General features: G+C 43.0%; 1 protein-coding gene across 4 annotated transcripts in view; it reads left to right on the top strand.

Moving 5' to 3' along the window:
* The window catches only part of SLC12A6 (solute carrier family 12 member 6), an 830972-nt gene that overhangs the window by 785258 nt on the left and 27344 nt on the right, over positions 1 to 18370 (top strand). For all 4 annotated transcript variants that reach the window (XM_069238301.1, XM_069238300.1, XM_069238303.1 and 1 more), the window contains one exon: positions 17558 to 17691. In XM_069238301.1, coding sequence (XP_069094402.1) covers positions 17558 to 17691 — 134 coding nt within the window. The remainder of the gene's footprint in view (positions 1 to 17557; positions 17692 to 18370) is intronic.

The following is an 18370-nucleotide window of genomic DNA, read 5'->3' as shown; positions in this document are numbered from 1 at the left end:
AGAATGTATTGTTACTTTCCCAGCTGCCATGCATTTATCTCAGACCAGCAAGTCTTGCAAGTTGCACCTTTTTTTTTTTTTTAACTGTCAAGCATTCCACCACATCCCTAGTTTCTCCTATTTTCACTCAGACTTCAGCAGAACATGCCTCAATAATTGCCAAAGAGGCTCAGTCATTGCTTACCACGGAAGCAACATAGAGTCTCTGAGATAGAGACGGACAAAAGGTGCTACACCTGTTACTAGTTCGTGCCTCCAAAATTCGGGGACACATGCTGATTAAGACCTTTGTTCTTGATCACCTTCCTGCGGAAAGAAAGTTAAAGTTGCTCACTTTAGCCTCGGTCCTTCCATCCCTAGATCCTGAAGATAGGATGGTATCCTTTGAAATGTAGGTTGCATACTGATGTGGCCATTCTGCAGACCTTCAGGTGTTTTGTCCGCTTTGTTGTGGCATAGCAGCATTTCTAGCTTAACCGACTTTGTCTTCAACCTCACATCAATCTTCTGAGTATTTACGAATGTGATGCCGGTGATTGTAGCCCATTTTCTGTAGGCTGGTGTCTTTCCCGGAGTGCTCTATCAACTAGCCAAATCCACCTTCCGCCAAGCTAGAGGATTCTCCTTATAGGACATGTTCTGAACAAGGTAGCGTTCAAAGATGTACACCCCTGCAGCGAGTCTGATATTCAGGATATGATCCTGATGTTTTGGACTCAGTCCTATGGTCCATCCCATTTAGTTCTCCTGCTTTGTGTATCCTGTTGATGCCTCACACCCGTTGGCACATATGGGATCTGCCATGGAACTTCTGCCTTCAATGTGCTCAGCAATGGGGATGTCTCTCAGAGAGTATTCAGGTGTTGGACAGGGTGATTCGGGGCCTTCAGTGGTGGATGATGACCACTTTCTGTACGACATCCAAAGCTTATAGTGTGATGAATGATTTGGTTCTGGGAGGGGGAAGCTACCTGGCTGAGGTGAAGATCAGAGGCCCCTTGTCTCTGCTAGATGCATTACTTCAGTCTTCTGGAGCTATGAACCATCTGGCTACGTCTCAAGGTTTTTCTGCCTTCCATTAGTAACAACCCTGTGCAAGTTCTGAGTGACAACAACACCTTCATGTAGTACTGCAGCAAATTGGGTTGTATAGGTCACGTGCTGTGCCAGGAGGTGCTGACGTTTTGGCGCTTTCTTGACTTTTGGGCAGTTTCTTTGACTGTCAACCACCTGGTAGGATCCCTAAATGCCTGTGTGGATGAGCTTAGCAGATGCAATCTAGTTGACCATCAGTGGTGTCTGCACCTGGAGATAGTTTGAAGTGTCAAACTGTACTGGATTAACTAGTAATTAAGCCCAGGTACTGGTCCTACCTTCTATGCCATTAAACCATCTGGCTGATATCTTTAAAAGTAGTTCCTGTTGGGGGAGCAAACGCTACATCAATATTTTTGTATATCTGAAAGTCCTCATTGCACAGTGATCATTCATTATTTATACAAAAATACATGTACATATTAGTATATGTTCTCATGCAGCGTCATCTACTAACAGTCCTGTTGAGCTTCAAATCACAGTTCCTGTTCATAATGTTTTTCTGAAGACACTACTATTTCCACCATTATAGTGTTAGTACTTTTTTTTTAAATTCTCAACTGTCATGAAATCGTTAATGATCATTTAATCCCTTTGAATCTGTGGTTCGTGGGAATGGTGGAAAATATAGGTGGCAGAGCCAGGTATTTAGTAGATCAAGGTTCAAGACTGACTGCTTTAAGATTAGATATTTTTGGATCTCGTTTACTGTTTCTCCTAAATGGCTTGTCCCACACACTTAAATATAAATGGAAAATATAGAATTCTGTACGATAATTTTTATCTTTAGATCACTTTCACTCTTGAACAGTGTTGTCTTTGGGGTACTTTGAGTTATGGGTAACAGTATACTTTAACGAAGGAACCACAGTGCAGTGAACTACTAGTTATTGTATGGGCATGTCATAGATGGCAGTTGACAGGAGACTGAGAAATAGAAGATCAGTGTTCAAGGTTCACTACAAGTACTGCAGATTTAACATTTTCTTTTTACTATATTTGTTTAGGAGGTTACGTTTCGTTGGTTTCCTATTTTCTGTAATTTTAATCTTCACAAGAAATAGAGAAGAATACATGCTGTAACTTTTGGGAGTTAAGTGTTCTTTGTTTTGATACAACCCATATTTAACAAACAGTTCAATTAAACGTTTGTGGTTTATTGTGCTGCTCATGACGTTGGACCCCTAACCTGATCCTGGCTTATTTAAGAACCCTTTTTCAGTAAAATGGGTTGGCTTGAGGGGCGCGGGTGAACGGCATAGATTGCTTGCGGTAGGAACTATTGGCTAGGATTGCATGTAACATTGGTTGTGCAAAGAATCAGAAAGGGATTAATAGAATATTTGATAAGATTTTAACCTGATTCTCAGGATTGTTTATGGTACAGATGCAGATAAAATGAATAGAGCTTAGAAGGATTTATTATGAGAGTTTCATGGAGCATTTACGGTCAAATAGGGATATGTATATATATATATGTTCGATGGCATGTGTAGCTGCAGATTCACATGCTGTGCATTATTCTGCCATCTAGTGTTGGGCTCGGAGTGTTACATGTTGTTTTTGTTCGAAGAAGTGTTTTCGAGTCACAAGATTGAGTGACTCCTCCTCTTCGGTTCCATTGTGCATGGGCATCGACTCCATTGTTAGATTGTTTTCTTTCAGCCGTCAGGTTTGGACGTGTTTCCTTTCGCTCCGACATTTCGATTCGGAAAACTTTGAAAAACTCTTTTTGTCGGTATTGTATCGATCGCGTTTATATCTTCCATCGACACAGCGGTACCGTTGGAGAAACAACTTAACTCTCCCTTCGGGCCGCGCGTGCCCAACTCGGGCCTATTCGGGCCGACTGCGTGGAAGCCTAATGGGTTGGACTCCATTTCGGTTCTGTACTCAGTGCCACGCGAAATACCCGTATACAGACCAGCATCTGGTTTGTAATCTTTGCCTTTCCCCGGATCATCGGGAAGAAAATTGTGAGGCCTGTCGATCCTTCCGATCGAAAAAGACTCTTCGAGACAGGAGGGCACAAAGACTCAAAATGGCGTCGGGAAGCAGTGAACATCTCGACGTGGAGGGGGAAGAAATTATGCAAACAGCGGTCTCGGTTTGAGATTCCGAATCCGATCAGGAATCAGAAGAAGACAGACCGGTCACAGCAGGACAACATGTGAGTACGCCTGCCCCTGTACCCTCACAAAAGCAAAAACATAAGACCTTGGGTACTCCACTGCTGGAAGGCCATGGCTCGGCCCGTAAAAAGACTACCGGTGACCAACTTACAAGTTCGGCACCGAAAACGGCCACTCCTCCTAAAACATCGGAGGCAACAAAGAGCTCCGTGTCCGACTCCAGCAAATAACATTTTTCGGAGTCAAAAATTTGAAAATCACTTTTGGAGCCGAGAGCATCAACAGCATCATCTTTTTCGATCCAAAAAAAGCCTGCTTTGGAGCCGAAAAGGCCTGCATATACAGAGAAACATGGACTTTCAAAAAGACATAAAGAAAGCCACAAAACCTCTGAAGAGGAGTATCAAGTACAACCAATGCTTAAGGGTATGGATGAAAGGCAGTCCAGGATCCACATCCATAAGGAAACAGGCAGAATTCAGACAGCATCTCCTCTAAAACCAAAAAGAAAGCTAGCCTTTCAGGAGGATTTGGACACTATGCAGCCTCCAGCAAAAGTACCAAAGCAGAAGGAGAAACCACCACCTCCTCAATCTTCTCCTTCTCATTCACCTCCTCACTCTCCACACCTACCTACCTCTACTCCTAGTAGTCCTACACTAGTGCAGTCACCCACTCACTCTTTTGACTCACAACAGGACAATGTGGATCCATGGGACCTTTATGATCCAGATCCCATTCCTAGTAATGAACCAGACAGCTATCTCTCTAAACCTTCACCACCTGAGGATAGCACTGTCTACAATCAAGTTATAGCTAGGGCTGCAGCATACCATGGGGTCACCATGCATACAGAACCCCTAGAAGAGGATTTCTTGTTTAACACCCTATCCTCAACACATTCTAAATATCAATGCCTTCCCATGCTCCAAGGCATGTTAAAACACGCAGATCAGATATTTAGTGAACCAGTTAAGGCATGTATAATAACACCCAGGATAAAGAAAAAATATAAACCTCCACCCTCTGATTACATCACCCATCAGGTACCTCCAGATTCAGTGGTCATTAGTGCTACCAGAAAAATAGCAAACAGTCAGTCATCAGGAGATGCGCCCCCACCTTATAAGGAGAGCAGGAAATTTGATGCTGCAGGGAAACGAGTTGCATCCCAGGCAGCAAATCAGTGGAGGATAGCCAACTCACAAGCACTGTTAGCTCGCTGTGACAGAGCCCATTGGGACGAGATGCAAGACATAATACAACATCTCCCCAAAGAACACCAAAAGAGGGCACAACAAGTAGTGGAGGTAGGGCAAGCCATTATTAACAACGATCTGCCCTAGATGCAGCAGACACCGCTGCTAGAAGTGTCATTACTGCAGTCACAATACACAGGCATGCATGGCTCAGATCTCCTGGTTTTAAACCAGAAATACAGCAGGCTGTGTTGAATATGCTGTTCGATAAAAAACATCTTTTTGGGCCAGACGTTGACACAGCCATACAAAAACTAAGAAAGGATTCAGACACAGAAAAAGCAATGGGCGCACTATATTCGATACCATACAGAGGATCCTTTCGGAAACCTCAGTTTCGAGGTGGGTTCAGACAACAGAGGCATCCACCTCACAGGCAAAACCAACCTACCAACCACAATACTAACGAGGTGGTTTTAGGGGCACATATAGAGGACAGTACCCCAAAAATAGAGGGAAATTTCAAACCTCTAAGCAACCTCCACAGCACCCTAAAGAGTGACTTTTCTCGTTCCCTTCCACTCCACACCACTCCTGTGGGGGGAAGACTACAACAGTTCCACACAAATTGGCAAAACATTACCACAGACAATTGGAGGCTATCAATTATCCGCAATGACTATTGCCTAGAATTGATACACACTCCTCCAAATATACCACACAAACTATCCACAGAACACATCAGTCTGTTACTAGAAGAAGTCCAATCTCTACTACTCAAACAAGCAATAGAATTGGTGCCACAATCTGAAATAGGGACAGGAGTTTACTCACTATATTTCCTAATCCCCAAAAAAGATGGCACCCTCAGGCCAATATTAGATCTCAGGAACCTCAATCTTTACATCATGTCAGAACATTTTCACATGGTACCTTTACTCATCCCACTACTACAAAAACAAGATTTCATGACAGCATTAGACCTGAGAGATGCGTATTTCCATATACCCATCCAACCTGCACACAGAAAATATCTCAGGTTTGTCATTCAAGGAAAGCATTACCAGTTCAAAGTGTTGCCCTTTGGAATAACAACAGCTCCAAGGGTATTCACAAAGTGCCTAGCAGTAGTCGCAGCCTACCTAAGAAGACAACATATACATGTCTTTCCATATCTAGACGATTGGCTAATAAAATCAAACAGTCATACGCAATGCCAAAACCATACGCATTATGTAATACAAACCTTGCACACACTAGGGTTCTCAAATAACTACCAAAAATCACATCTACAACTGGCACACATACAACAGTATTTTGGTGCAGTACTAGATACTGAGCAAGCACTAGCATGTCCAAATACACAAAGGATACAAGCATTCCAAAATGTTATCACACAAATACAAACAAATCAACGATACACTGTCAGATTTGTCATGAAGATTTAGTGATGATGGCATCATGTATTACAATTGTTCCACACGCAAGACTAAACATGTGTCTCTTATAACAGCGCCTTGCACAACAATGGTCACAGTCACACCTTCCAGATCTAGTGTTGATAGACCACCAAACATGCATGTCCCTTCAGTGGTGGAATTCCACAAATCTAAGCAGAGGGCGGCCATTTTAAGACCCTGTGCCTCAGACCATAATTACAACAGATACATCAATGATTGGTTGGGGAGCTCACCTAAACAATCACAACATTCAAGGGTAATGGGATGCCAAACACAAACAGCTACATATAAATCACTTGGAGTTGTTAGCTGTCTTCCTAGCACTCAAAGCTTTTCAACCTCTTTTCACACAAAATAATGTCCTTATCAAAACAGACAACATGACAACCATGTATTATCTAAACAAACAGGGAGGGAAACATTCATCCCAACTCTCCCTTCTAGCCCAGAAAATTTGGAAATGGGCAATCCTCAACCAAATTCACCTTTTAGCACAATATATTCCAGGGATAGACAATCAATTAGCGGATATCCTCAGCAGAAATCACCAACAAACACACAAATGGGAGATACATCCTCAAGTACTTCAAAAATACTTTTAACAATGGGGAATGCCAAACATAGATCTGTTCGCCACAAGCAAAAACACAAAATGCCAAAACTTTGCATCCAGACACCCACATCCCCTATTCAAGGGCAATACTCTATGGCTCAATTGGTCAGGGATATTTGCTTACGCTTTCCCCCCTCTCCCACTCCTTCCATTTCTAGTCAACAAGTTGCGACAAACTTCACTCAACATGATACTCATAGCACCAACATGGGCACGTCAGCCGTGGAACACAACATTATTAGACCTGTCAGTAGTACCACACTCCAAACTCCCAGCCAGACCAGACCTGTTGACACAAAACAGAGGCCAAATCAGGCACCCAAATCCCAAATCACTCAATCTAGCAATTTGGCTCCTGAGGTAATAGGGTTTGGATATTTACAACTCCCATCAGAATGTATGGAAGATATTAAACAAGCAAGAAAACCCACTAAAAGACAGTGCTATGCTAACAAATGGAAAAGATTTGTATATTACTGTCAATCTAAACATATTGACCCTCTTACAGCATCAATACAAGACATTGTATGCTATTTACTTTATTTACAAAAATCAAATTTCTATAAATATAGTGCTTACGCACCTTATGGTACCACCATTTGAGCCCATGCACTCCTGCCAAATGCAGTTATTAACATGGAAGGTTGCCTTCCTAGTGGAAATTACTTCTTTAAGAAGAGTAAGTAAACTACAAGCCTTTACTCTTGAAGAACCGTTCTTCCAAGTACACAAGCATAAAGTTGTACTAAGAACAAACCCAAAATGTCTTCCAAAGGTTGTATCCCCATTTCATATAAATCAAACAGTGGAACTGCCAGTCTTCTTCCCACAGCCAGATTCTGTGGCAGAAGAGCTCTACATACATTAGACATCAAAAGAGCCTTAATGTACTATTTAGACAGAACTAAGCCATTTAGAAAGACTAAACAACTCTTTGTAGCCTTCCAAAAACCACATACAGGCAATCCCATATCAAAGCAAGGTTTAGCAAGATGGATTGTAAGATGCATCCAAACATGCTACATTAAAGCCAAAAGACAACTCTTAGTTACTCCTAAAGCACATTCTACAAGGACAAAAGGTGCAACAATGGCTTATTAGGGAACATACCAATGGCTGAAATATGTAAAGCAACCACTTGGTCAACACCACATACATTTACTAAACACTACTGTGTAGATGTTTATCACGACAACAAGCCACAGTAGGCCAAGCTGTACTCAGAACATTATTTCAAACAACTTCAACTCCTACAGGCTAACCACCGCTATTTTTGTAGGAGGACAAACTGCTTTGTAATCTATGCACAGCATGTGTATCTGCAGCTACACATGCCATCAAACGGAAAATGTCACTTACCCAGTGTACATCTGTTCGTGGCATGTTCCGCTGCAGATTCACATGCACCCTCCCACCTCCCCGGGAGCCTGTAGTAGTTTAAGTTACAAACATTAGTACATATGTGTATATATATATATATATATATATATATATATATATATATATTTGCATTAGCATGGACATCTCTTATCTTTTACCTATATACTCTGTCTCTCCTTCCTTACCCTCTGCGGGAAAACAGTCTAACAATGGAGTCGATGCCCATGCGCAGTGGAACCGAAGAGGAGGAGTCACTTGATCTTGTGACTTGAAAACACTTCTTCGAACAAAAACAACTTGTAGCACTCCAAGCCCAACACTAGATGGCAGAATAATGCACAGCATGTGAATCTGCAGTGGAAGATGCCACGAACAGATGTACACTGGGTAAGTGACATTTTCCATAAGTCAGGTTCCCGCGGTCACAGTGGGTGACTTGTTAGCCTGATTTGGTAAGTCCCTTTATTGTGTACACTGTTGATGTGTCTTTGAAACTATACCCTAGTTTTCATCAGCCTCAGTATTTGAATTATTTATTGATTACCTATGTTTTTTTTTTTTTTTTACATCCCCGCTGTCTGTAGTTTTATGGTGTCAAAGTTAGTAGACTATTTTATTCCTCTTTCATAGGTCACAGTTACATTTAGGTGAATAGTATTTATTTACATATATATACAAATTCAAGATGAAATGGTATCCATTGTTTTAAGGACAGTTTGGGAATGGTTGATAACAACATGTAGCTGGTATGTAAGTAGAAGTTGGAACCGCACTATGCGTTTGCAGAGATAATGAAAAATTAGATGAAGGATAAAGATGTAATTGATAAGCACAACTTGGATATGTGACAGACACCTATTGTATCTAGGTGGAGACCGTAAATAATTTAATGTATTTTATTCTGTGCAGAGATGGAACGTTTGAATAATCCTAACCTGCTGTAACAGACTTCCTACAAAATGTATCATATCTAACTTTGTTTAAAAAAGCTGCTGTAAGGTGCGCACGATTATTACCTGTTAGTTTTTAAGTCTGAATTCATGTAAATATATAATTGGTTAAGAATTAGAATTTCAAATGGTAATTATACCAGCATCATTGTGGGCAGAACGTTAGGACTTCAGGATTGTTTTTATATGAGCATAGGAATGTTTACGTAACTTAGAATGGTGCAGGAATTCAGCTATTTGATGTGCTCAAAAAAGTATCTACCTATTGTTGAGGTTTCAGATTACTATGGGTTTTGGCAGCAACATACAGGAATAATTGCAGACTACCTGCTAATTGTGACACTCATTTTAACCATATTGTTTGGAAACTGATGATTGATCAAATAAACAAATATTTTCCTCATATCTGTTGTCATGGACGATCAATATAATTAAGACAGTTTAAGTAATTTTGTATTTTTAGGAGATTAACAGTTCAACTAGCTTTTGGTTATAATTCTAATCCAGTTGTGTTTTAGGGTTTTATATTTTTGCTTTTGAATGGTATTTTACATCCCTAAAGAAACGGTATCATACTGCCAAACACATTGGTTGTAATATAGTGCAAGTGACTTCTGGCAGAAACCTTCTTCTGTAATAAACAGATTAAAAAAACATTCAAAAGAGAACCCCTATTTTGGAAGTTTGTGTTTAAATAAGGAAGACAGAAGCAAAGTGGCTACACAAAAGGAAAGCTACATGGACTAAGAAAAACATTATGAACTGAAACTGTAATTTGAAACCCAAAAAGATTGTTATTTGATTCTGCCACATGAGATCTAATTTTAATGTGTAGGTATATTTTCATATGTATCAAAGAAATTGATTACTGTGCAATAAGGATTTTTTGATTTCCAAAAATATTTATATAGATTTTGGTCCCCTGACTGTACAGAGCTCAATCTGTGTTTATCTAGTAGTGCCTTTATTGAGTAGATCTTTTTTCCACCTCCATGAATCCTTACAAGCTTTTTGCGCTCTGGAGTTTCCCTCTCAAGATTCTTTGGGAGACACAATCCACCTTCCATTGGGCTCCAGGCACATTTACACGTTCCTGCCTCTGCTGCTACTGCAAACGCAGCTCAAACTAATGACCCCGGACTGCGGTCAGAGAGTCTGGTACTCAAGCTGCTGAGTTTGAACATGGGCTTGCTAACTACCACTTCCCACCTACATTGTCTACTTTTCTGGGAGGACCTGCTGTCCTAACAGGGCAGGGCTCTGCACCCAAAGCTCCACGACCTACACCTCCATGCAAGAAGATTGCTTGGAACCAGCTAAGTGTCTTTGACCTACTTGGTAAAGTGGTTGATGTGATGTTGGACGCTCACTGCCCATCAACAAAGGTGATTGATTACCACTGAGAGAGGTTTGTAGCCTAGTGCAAGAGAACCATCAGGTCGAGACACTTCTGGCCACACTTTCCAATATACTTGTATTTGTTCTGTTTTTGGTGTGGCAAGGTTTTGCTGTGGGCACCGTCAAAGTGTACTTGTGAGCCTTTAGACCGTCCTGTCTTTACCTCATCAACCCTACTTCTTTAAAGCACCTGTTATTATGTGTTTTTGAAATGGCTTACTTGCATTTTACCTCCTGAGCCCTTTATTATGACATAGTTGGTCCTTAATATGTTTCTTACATTTTTTATATCCCCCTTTTAACCATTGCACAGTTTTTCTTTGAGATTACTGACCATTACCACTGTATTGCTCATAGCAATCACTTCAGCACACAGAGTCAGTGAGCTGCAAGAGCAGTCAGTAGAGCCGCCTTATATTGCCTTTTTCCCAGATGAGCTGGAACTCAAGACTCCAGCATCCTTTCTTCCGCAAGTAGTGTTGCTTTTCAACGTAAAGTAGTTCATCACGTTCTCTGCTTTCTTATCTCCGCTGTTTCGCTCTGAAGAGTTGGAGAGGCTTCACCATTTGGGTACCAAGAGAGCCTTTTGCTTCTATTGGACAAGAGAGCATGGGGTGGATGATCAAATCTTCATTGGATTTGCCTGCGTGAAGTTTGGAATGGCTGTCCAAAACATGTCCACCCACATGTTCACCAGTTACTACTGTATCACCTTTTCAGTCTGCAGGGAGAGTTATTTTGCAAAATCTCATAATGTAAAGCCCATTCCTTACACCCAGCAACTTTAAAGGGCACATCTTTGGTTTCTATTCAAAAGGTAACAGACGATTCTGCAGCTAAATGTGTCCATGAGAAGAACATGTTCCTTACATCTGATAATGCTCTTTATGGTGGATACTTTATCTGACTACAGATTTCTCACCACTCTCCCTCCTCCCCATTCTGTGGAGCAGAATTTTAGGTCATAATAAGGTTCCATGTTTGCGCTGGTGCTCCCATTCTGAGGGTATGGAATGTTTTGTTGTTAACTGACATCAGACATCCGGGTGATGTCTGCATATGGCTCCACGCTGTCATTTCCAGAGGTTGAACAAAGCTGCCGCAGAGGCTGATGGCAACACCAGTTGGCGCATGTTACCACTTTCTGTAAAGATTCCGGATCCAGTCTGGTACCTGGGCAAATTGAAAAGGTGAAGATTCTGTAGTTGGATAGAAGCTTCCCCCATAAAGAGCACTACTGAGTGTAAGGAACCTGCTATCTAGCATGTGGAAGTTGTGTGCATAAAGGATCTGCAGGCATTATGTACTAATTTGATTGTAGATGGAGGAAAGTTTTACTGGTATTGTGACATGAATTGTAGTGTAAAGTTTTGGCATCCCATCACAATTGAGAAATGGAGGGAGAAGCTGGCATGGCTGGAGGCAGATGAGAGCAAATCAACAGAACGTGAATATGGGCAAGGTATAGCCCACAACAAGAAGGATGAAATGCGGTATTTTGTAGCAGCATGAATTGTGGTCATTGCCGTGGAAGTTCACTAGGTTGTGAGCTTTCATAGATTAACATGGATTGACTGTCTTCAGGCTGGGGATATACTAACCAATAGATACAAAACAATTTTAAAATACTAACCAATACTCTTGTGATCCGTAACTGCCTCGGTCAAGGAGTGGATGGTGTAGGAGGCTGGCCTAGCTTATAGTGGGTACCTGATGGTACTTAAACCTGTCCAGTTATCCCTTACTAGTAGATTAGTAGTGTTCTAGCAGCTTAGGCTGATAGAGGTAGCTATAGCAGAGCAGCTTAGGCTGAACTAGGAGACATGCAAAGCTCCTACTATACCACTTGTATCATATAGCACTATATCATAAGACTCACAGTACTCGGGGTTACTAAAAATAAAGGTGCTTTATTTTAGTGACAATGTGCCAAAAATATCTGAGGATATACACCCTTAGGAGACAAGTAAAATACACAAAATATACACACAAAGCAAAATCAGGTAAGTAAACAGTTACAAAGGTAGTGCAAACACTGTAGAATACAATACGATGCAATGGGCCTAGGGGCAACACAAGCCATATACTAAGAAAGTGGAATGCAAACTACTTAGGGACCCCTGGCCTAGTGAAGTGAGTAGATGATCGCTGGGAGTGTAAGAAAACATTAAGGGTGTCCAAGATAACCCACCCGAGACCCTGAAAAGTAGGAGTGAAGTGACCCTACTTCCCCAGAAACACACTAAAGTCGTGAGAGGAGATTCTGCAAAGACCACAACAGACTGCAAAGTACTGAGATGGATTCCTGGACCTGAGTACCTGTAAAGGAAGGGGACCAAGTCCAAGAGTCACGAAAGTGTCCAGGGGGGGCAGGAGCCCACTAAACCCCAGATGAAGGTGCAAAATGGCTGCCTCCTGGTGAAAGAAGCTGCAGAGTCTGCAACAACGGAAGGTGCCAGGAACTTCTCCTTTGCACAGAAGATTTCCCACAGAGTGCTGGAGGATGCAGAGTGGTTTCTTTGGAGAAAGACCGCAAACAAGCCTTGCTAGCTGCAAAGGTCGCGGTTGAAGAAAAAGGGTGCTGCCCGGGCCCAGGAAGGACCAGGAAGTCGCCACTTGGAAGAGGAGACAGAGGGGACCCTCAGCAACACAGTGAGCCCACGCACAAGAAAGCAGCACCCGCAGACGTACTTGAACACGGGTTCAAGAAAACTGAGCACGGCGGTCGTCTCAACACTACAAAGGAGTGTCCCCTGAAGCCGGTGGTCAACTCAGCAAGTTGGGCAATGCAGGACGGAGTGCTGGGGACCTGGGCTATGCTGTGCACAAAGGATTCCTTGCAAAAGTGCACAGAAGCCTTAGCAGCTGCAGTTCACTCAGTACACAGGATTACTGTCTGGAAAGGGGAGGCAAGGACTTACCTCCTCCAAATTTGGACAGGTGGCCCACTGGACCGTCCGGGTCACTTAGGTCCACCACCTGTGTTCCAGGGGCCACGCTCGTCAGGATGAGAGGGGTCCCAGAGTACCGGTGACACTGAAGTTTGGTGCCTGCTGGAGCAGGGGAAAGATTCCGTCAACCCACATGATATTTCTTCTTGGCTTCCAGTGCAGGGTGAAGGCAGACAGCCCCCAGAGCATGCACCACCGAGAAAGCTGTCAGGATTTGGTGCTACAATGTCGTTGGTAGACTTCTTGCTACTTTGTTGCAGTTTTGCAGGCGTCCTGGAGCAGTCAGCGGTCGATTCTTGGCAGAAGTCGAGGAGGGAGATGCAGAGGAACTCTGAATTCTTGTAAATCGTTATCTGAGGAAAAGCCCACAGGAGAGACCCTAAATAGCCCTCAGAGGAGGATTGGCCAGCTAGTGAGGTAAGCACCTATCAGGAGGGGTCACTGATGTCACCTGCTGGCACTGGCCACTCAGAGGCCTCCATTGTGCCCTCACACCTCTGGATTCAAGGTGGCAGAGGTCTGGGACACACCGGAGGAGTTCTGGGCACCACCCCTGGGGTGGTGATGGACAGGGGAGTGGTCACTCCCCTTTCCTTTGTCCAGGTTTGCGCCAGAGCAGGGGTTGGGGGTTCCCTGAACCAGTGTAGACTGGTTTATGCAAGGAGGTCACCATGTGTGCCGTTCAAAGCATTTCCAGAGGCTGGGAGAGGCTACTCCTCCCCAGCCCTTAACGCCTATTTCCAAAGGGAGAGGGTGTAACACCCTCTCTCAGAGGAAATCCTTCGTTTTGCCATCCTGGGACTGGGCTGCCCAGACCCCAGGAGAGCAGAACCCTGTCTGCGGGTTTGCAGCAGCGGTAGCTGCAGTGAAAACCCCAGAGAGCTGGTTTGGCAGTACCCAGAGTCCATGCTGGAGCCCTGGGGATGCATGGGATTGGCACCCCAATACCAGGTTTTGGCATGGGGGGGACAATTCCATGATCTTAGACATGTTACATAGCCACATTCGAAGTTACCATTGTGAAGCTACATATAGGTATTGATCTATCTGTAGTGCACACGTGTAATGGTGTCCCCGCACTCACAAAGTCCGGGGAAATTGCCCTGAAATATGTGGGGGCACCTGGCTAGTGCCAGGGTGCCCTCACACTTAGTAACTTTGCACCTAACCTTCACCAAGTGAGGGTTAGACATATAGGTGATATATAATTTACTTAAGTGCAGTGTAAAATGGCTGTGAAATAACGTGGACGTTATTTCACTCAGGCTGCAGTGGCAGTCCTGTGTAAGATTTGTCTGAGCCCCCTATGGGTGGCAAAAGAAATGCTGCAGCCCATAGGGATCTCCTGGAACCCCAATACCCTGGGTACCTAGGTACCATATACTAGGGAATTATAAAGGTGTTCCAGTGTGCCAATTAGAATTGGTAAAAATGGTCACTAGCCTATAGTGACAATTTTAAAGCCAGAGAGAGAATAAGCACTGAGGTTCTGATTAGCAGAGCCTCAGTGACACAGTTAGTCACTACACAGGGACACACATTCAGGCCACAACTATGAGCACTAGGGTCCTGGCTAGCAAGATCCCAGTGCGACAGGCAAAAACAAACGACATACATGTAAAAATGGGGGTAACATGCCAGGCAGGATGGTACTTTCCTACAGATGGGATCTGACATCCTTTCCCAGAGACAGTTTTTATATTCTTACAATGTACTTTTATTGAGGCTTTCCTCGGTTTACCTCTTGCTCCAACGTCTGATTTTAACTTTAGAAACTATTTTGTACTTTTTCAATTAGTGTTTTTTTAATTGTATGTTTTTGTTGACGTACTTTAGCAGCTGCTAACAATTTTTGCAGTTTCCCAAGCTGATCTGTTATCAGATTTTCAAGCCTGGTGCTTCTCTAGAACTATATCATTTCCTGGTTCTGTCATAAGCTTCATTCTACCATCCTGCCCTTAAAAAAGAAGTTTTAAATGCAGCCAAAAGAGCCATCCTAATCTTGATGTGAAAGATTGTACAGTTTGACAAAACTTCTGTTTCTAGATGGAGTGGCTCAGCTGTTATTCTTAGAAGAAGGGATTACTCATCATGAGCTCTTCTTTCATAACAATATGTTTCAGAATACTTCGCACGGGGCTCGGATTGCTCGAGGGGTGGGCACAACAACACGCTAGACTGACACAGCTGTTATTGTTTGTGGAATCTCTAATTGCTCCATTTTGAGGTTTGGCCAAATGGTGTGGCCGAACTTCAGGTGCTCTGTCATCCAGGTGGCTCAAGCCTCGCCTGCCTAAGACCCTCTCCATCTGCTTTAAAAGTACACCATCTGCTCCCCATGAAAAAGACCAACTGTAGCCATGATTTCATACCCTTTTTTCTTGCCTACAACACACGTTGCTACTGGGGGCCAGTACGCTGTACATAGGCGTCGCTTGCTAGTGCATTGAGACCACATGCACAGTAGGCTGCGTGCCATACTTTGATTTATTTACACCCCCTGTTGCACCAGAGACTACTCCTACTGAACTTATTTACAGTGTCACAGCTCTCCGGAAAGTTGGGTAGGCGCACACAAGCTTTTGGGGAAAAGGAAACTGTCTGTCTTAGCCTATATGGCTCACGTTTAGCCTATGTGGCTTATGTTTGCTCAAGTGTACGGCAGGGTTATTAAAATCCGACTTCACCATGGGCAGTGGCACCTACGCCCTCTTATAGGAGTGTGTGCGCGATCTTTAACAGCCCTACCCCAACTCCGGGCTGGGATATCTACTCTGAGGCAGTTGCACAACACGTATAGAGGTAGTACTAAGCATATGCAAGGAGGTGTGATTTCGATCCTTCCTCAGTCTCCCAGTGGTCTGCCTTGCAGTGACTTGTGGAAAGCAGTGTGGACCAATGTCTTGACCGGTTATACCCAAAGCAGAAATAAATTAGCCCAGTCTGTGCCTGACAATGGTGGCTTGCAAAACGATACCCACTTACTGCCTGCACAGGAGTAAGCAGGTATACCTCTCAACTGTGGCTTACAAGGGACTGAGCAAAAGTGTACTTACTGCAGTCACTTTGTATTCATTACATTCATTTCACATATTTGTTAGGGGAAAAGTCCATGAAGGGAAAGAGAGTTTTACATTCTTCTGTACCTTTGCTGAGCTTGTGCACATGGTCCTGAAGAGATCACCTTTGCACGGATAGGTCTTTACTGTAAGAATCGGGATGCCTTATTGGCTGCCAAGAAGTCCTTCACCAGGACTCTGCGTTATTAGTATTTAGTGATTGCATAAAAACAAAATGGCAGCAATTCTACCACTGAGCAATAGCTGGAAACATTAACTTACTCAGTTGTTAAGATTTTTTTTTGCATCACCTATGAGAGGTGGGTGCAGGTGGACACCAGGAAGAATTCCCCGTGGGCATTTGGGTTTACCAGAACAGGGTTGGGGAGTTCTTTTTCACAGACAGCCATGCCTCTTGGGAGCTAAAGTGGTCCTGGGCATTTTAACACACAAGCATTTCGAACCAATGGCGTCCTGTGGCAGAAAAGTATTTGTGTTGAAGATGTCTGGCCATAATAAAAATAAAGGGATTGCAGCTAAATTTATTCCTCTAAACTCTAAGAGTTTTCCATAGTGGCAAGGTGGATCTTAGGACTTACCCCTTTGTATCAGAAGTGATGTCTCAGTTTCATCTGAGTGAAGAGTGTATTCCACCTACGTTGCCTTCGTCCCAGTGCCTTCTCTACTAAGGAGAAATTGCACAATCTGTAATCAAGTGCTCGGCAGGCAATATTAAAGGCAGCCATCTAAGGATAAACCCATCTGTCTTTCTTATCAAAAGTGTTCTTGAATTTCACATTAGGCAAACTTTATACATGTCTGTGCTTTACCACAACCTTTCCACTGCAGCAGAGACTCCTCGGCACATAAGCGATGATAGGAAAATCATAAAACTTTTAATACAAGAACACAGAACATAGAAAGTCTGAACAGCATTGTCAATAATAGGCCACATCTTTTAGTTTAGTCATATTTAAACCATCCATTTCTAGGTAGACAGTTTCCTGCATTTCTCCGTTCTCGGAAAACTAATAGCCCTTGTCAGGTAGACTACTCTTTAAGGCGTTGGGAAATGTGGGGCTAGAACAAGCATAGTTTGTGTAGACAGAGTAGAGAGACGTGGGGAGATGTGCAGGCACAGGGTGCTACACATAGTAAACAACAGTGCAATTATTCTGTTTCAGTAGAGTATGCATGCAGTAGCAAAGAATGGCATACATCAAATTCATTGTACAAATGAATTTGCACAGATGTGGTAATTTAAATGTATATTTCAAGTTGTATTAACTGTCCTTTATTTCTTCTCTCTCCCGCGTGCAGGGACCAATCAAATGTGAGGCGCATGCACACTGCGGTCAAACTGAATGAAGTTATTGTCAATAAGTCGCATGATGCCAAACTGGTCCTGCTGAATATGCCTGGGCCTCCCAAGAACCCAGATGGTGATGAGAACTGTATCCTTTTTCAGGGTATTTCTTTCCAGTTCACAGCTAAGTGAATTCTTTCATTCACTTTATTTCTTTTGAACTCTGGCAGTTGCTCCAATAAAACCCCATAATGGTCTGTTTTTCTCTCTAGAAGTAACCAAACAATCATGGGAAAACACATAGGAGTGCTAGATACACAGGAATATTTCCAAACTTCCACCATCCAAACTGAAATGTCTGGTTTTGATTGGCACCCTTCACACAGAGATTGTCTGTGTACTGAAATATCAAAATGTCTTTGCAAACCTTTCTCCATGCAGTGGTCAGAAAGTGATGCTGAAGTGAATCCAGTTGCTGAGCTGTTGTGCTATCAATGGAGGTGACAACGGGGCCACCCAGCACTTATGACATCAGTTGTGTGTGTTTTTTTTTTTTTACAAGGGCACCAATATTTTTTTTAAAACATTTGCCAGAAATATCACTATTTGTAGTACGTGTGGCTGTAGATACACATGCTGTGCGTACTCCTGCTATCTAGTGTTGGGCTGAGACGTTGCAGGTGTGTTTCTTTGAAGAAGCCTTTCAAGTTACAAGGTCTCAGTTTAGGAAGCTGGCCTGTGTGTGGTGGACACCTTTGATGTTATCACCCTATACCAGGTCCAGGTATCCCCTCCAAGTGAGGTGTAGGCAGTGTCTAAGAAGCCAG

The sequence above is a fragment of the Pleurodeles waltl genome, chromosome 6 (genome assembly GCF_031143425.1).
Source record: "Pleurodeles waltl isolate 20211129_DDA chromosome 6, aPleWal1.hap1.20221129, whole genome shotgun sequence".
Lineage (NCBI taxonomy): Eukaryota > Metazoa > Chordata > Amphibia > Caudata > Salamandridae > Pleurodeles > Pleurodeles waltl.
This window is presented reverse-complemented; position numbering and strand designations above follow the sequence as displayed.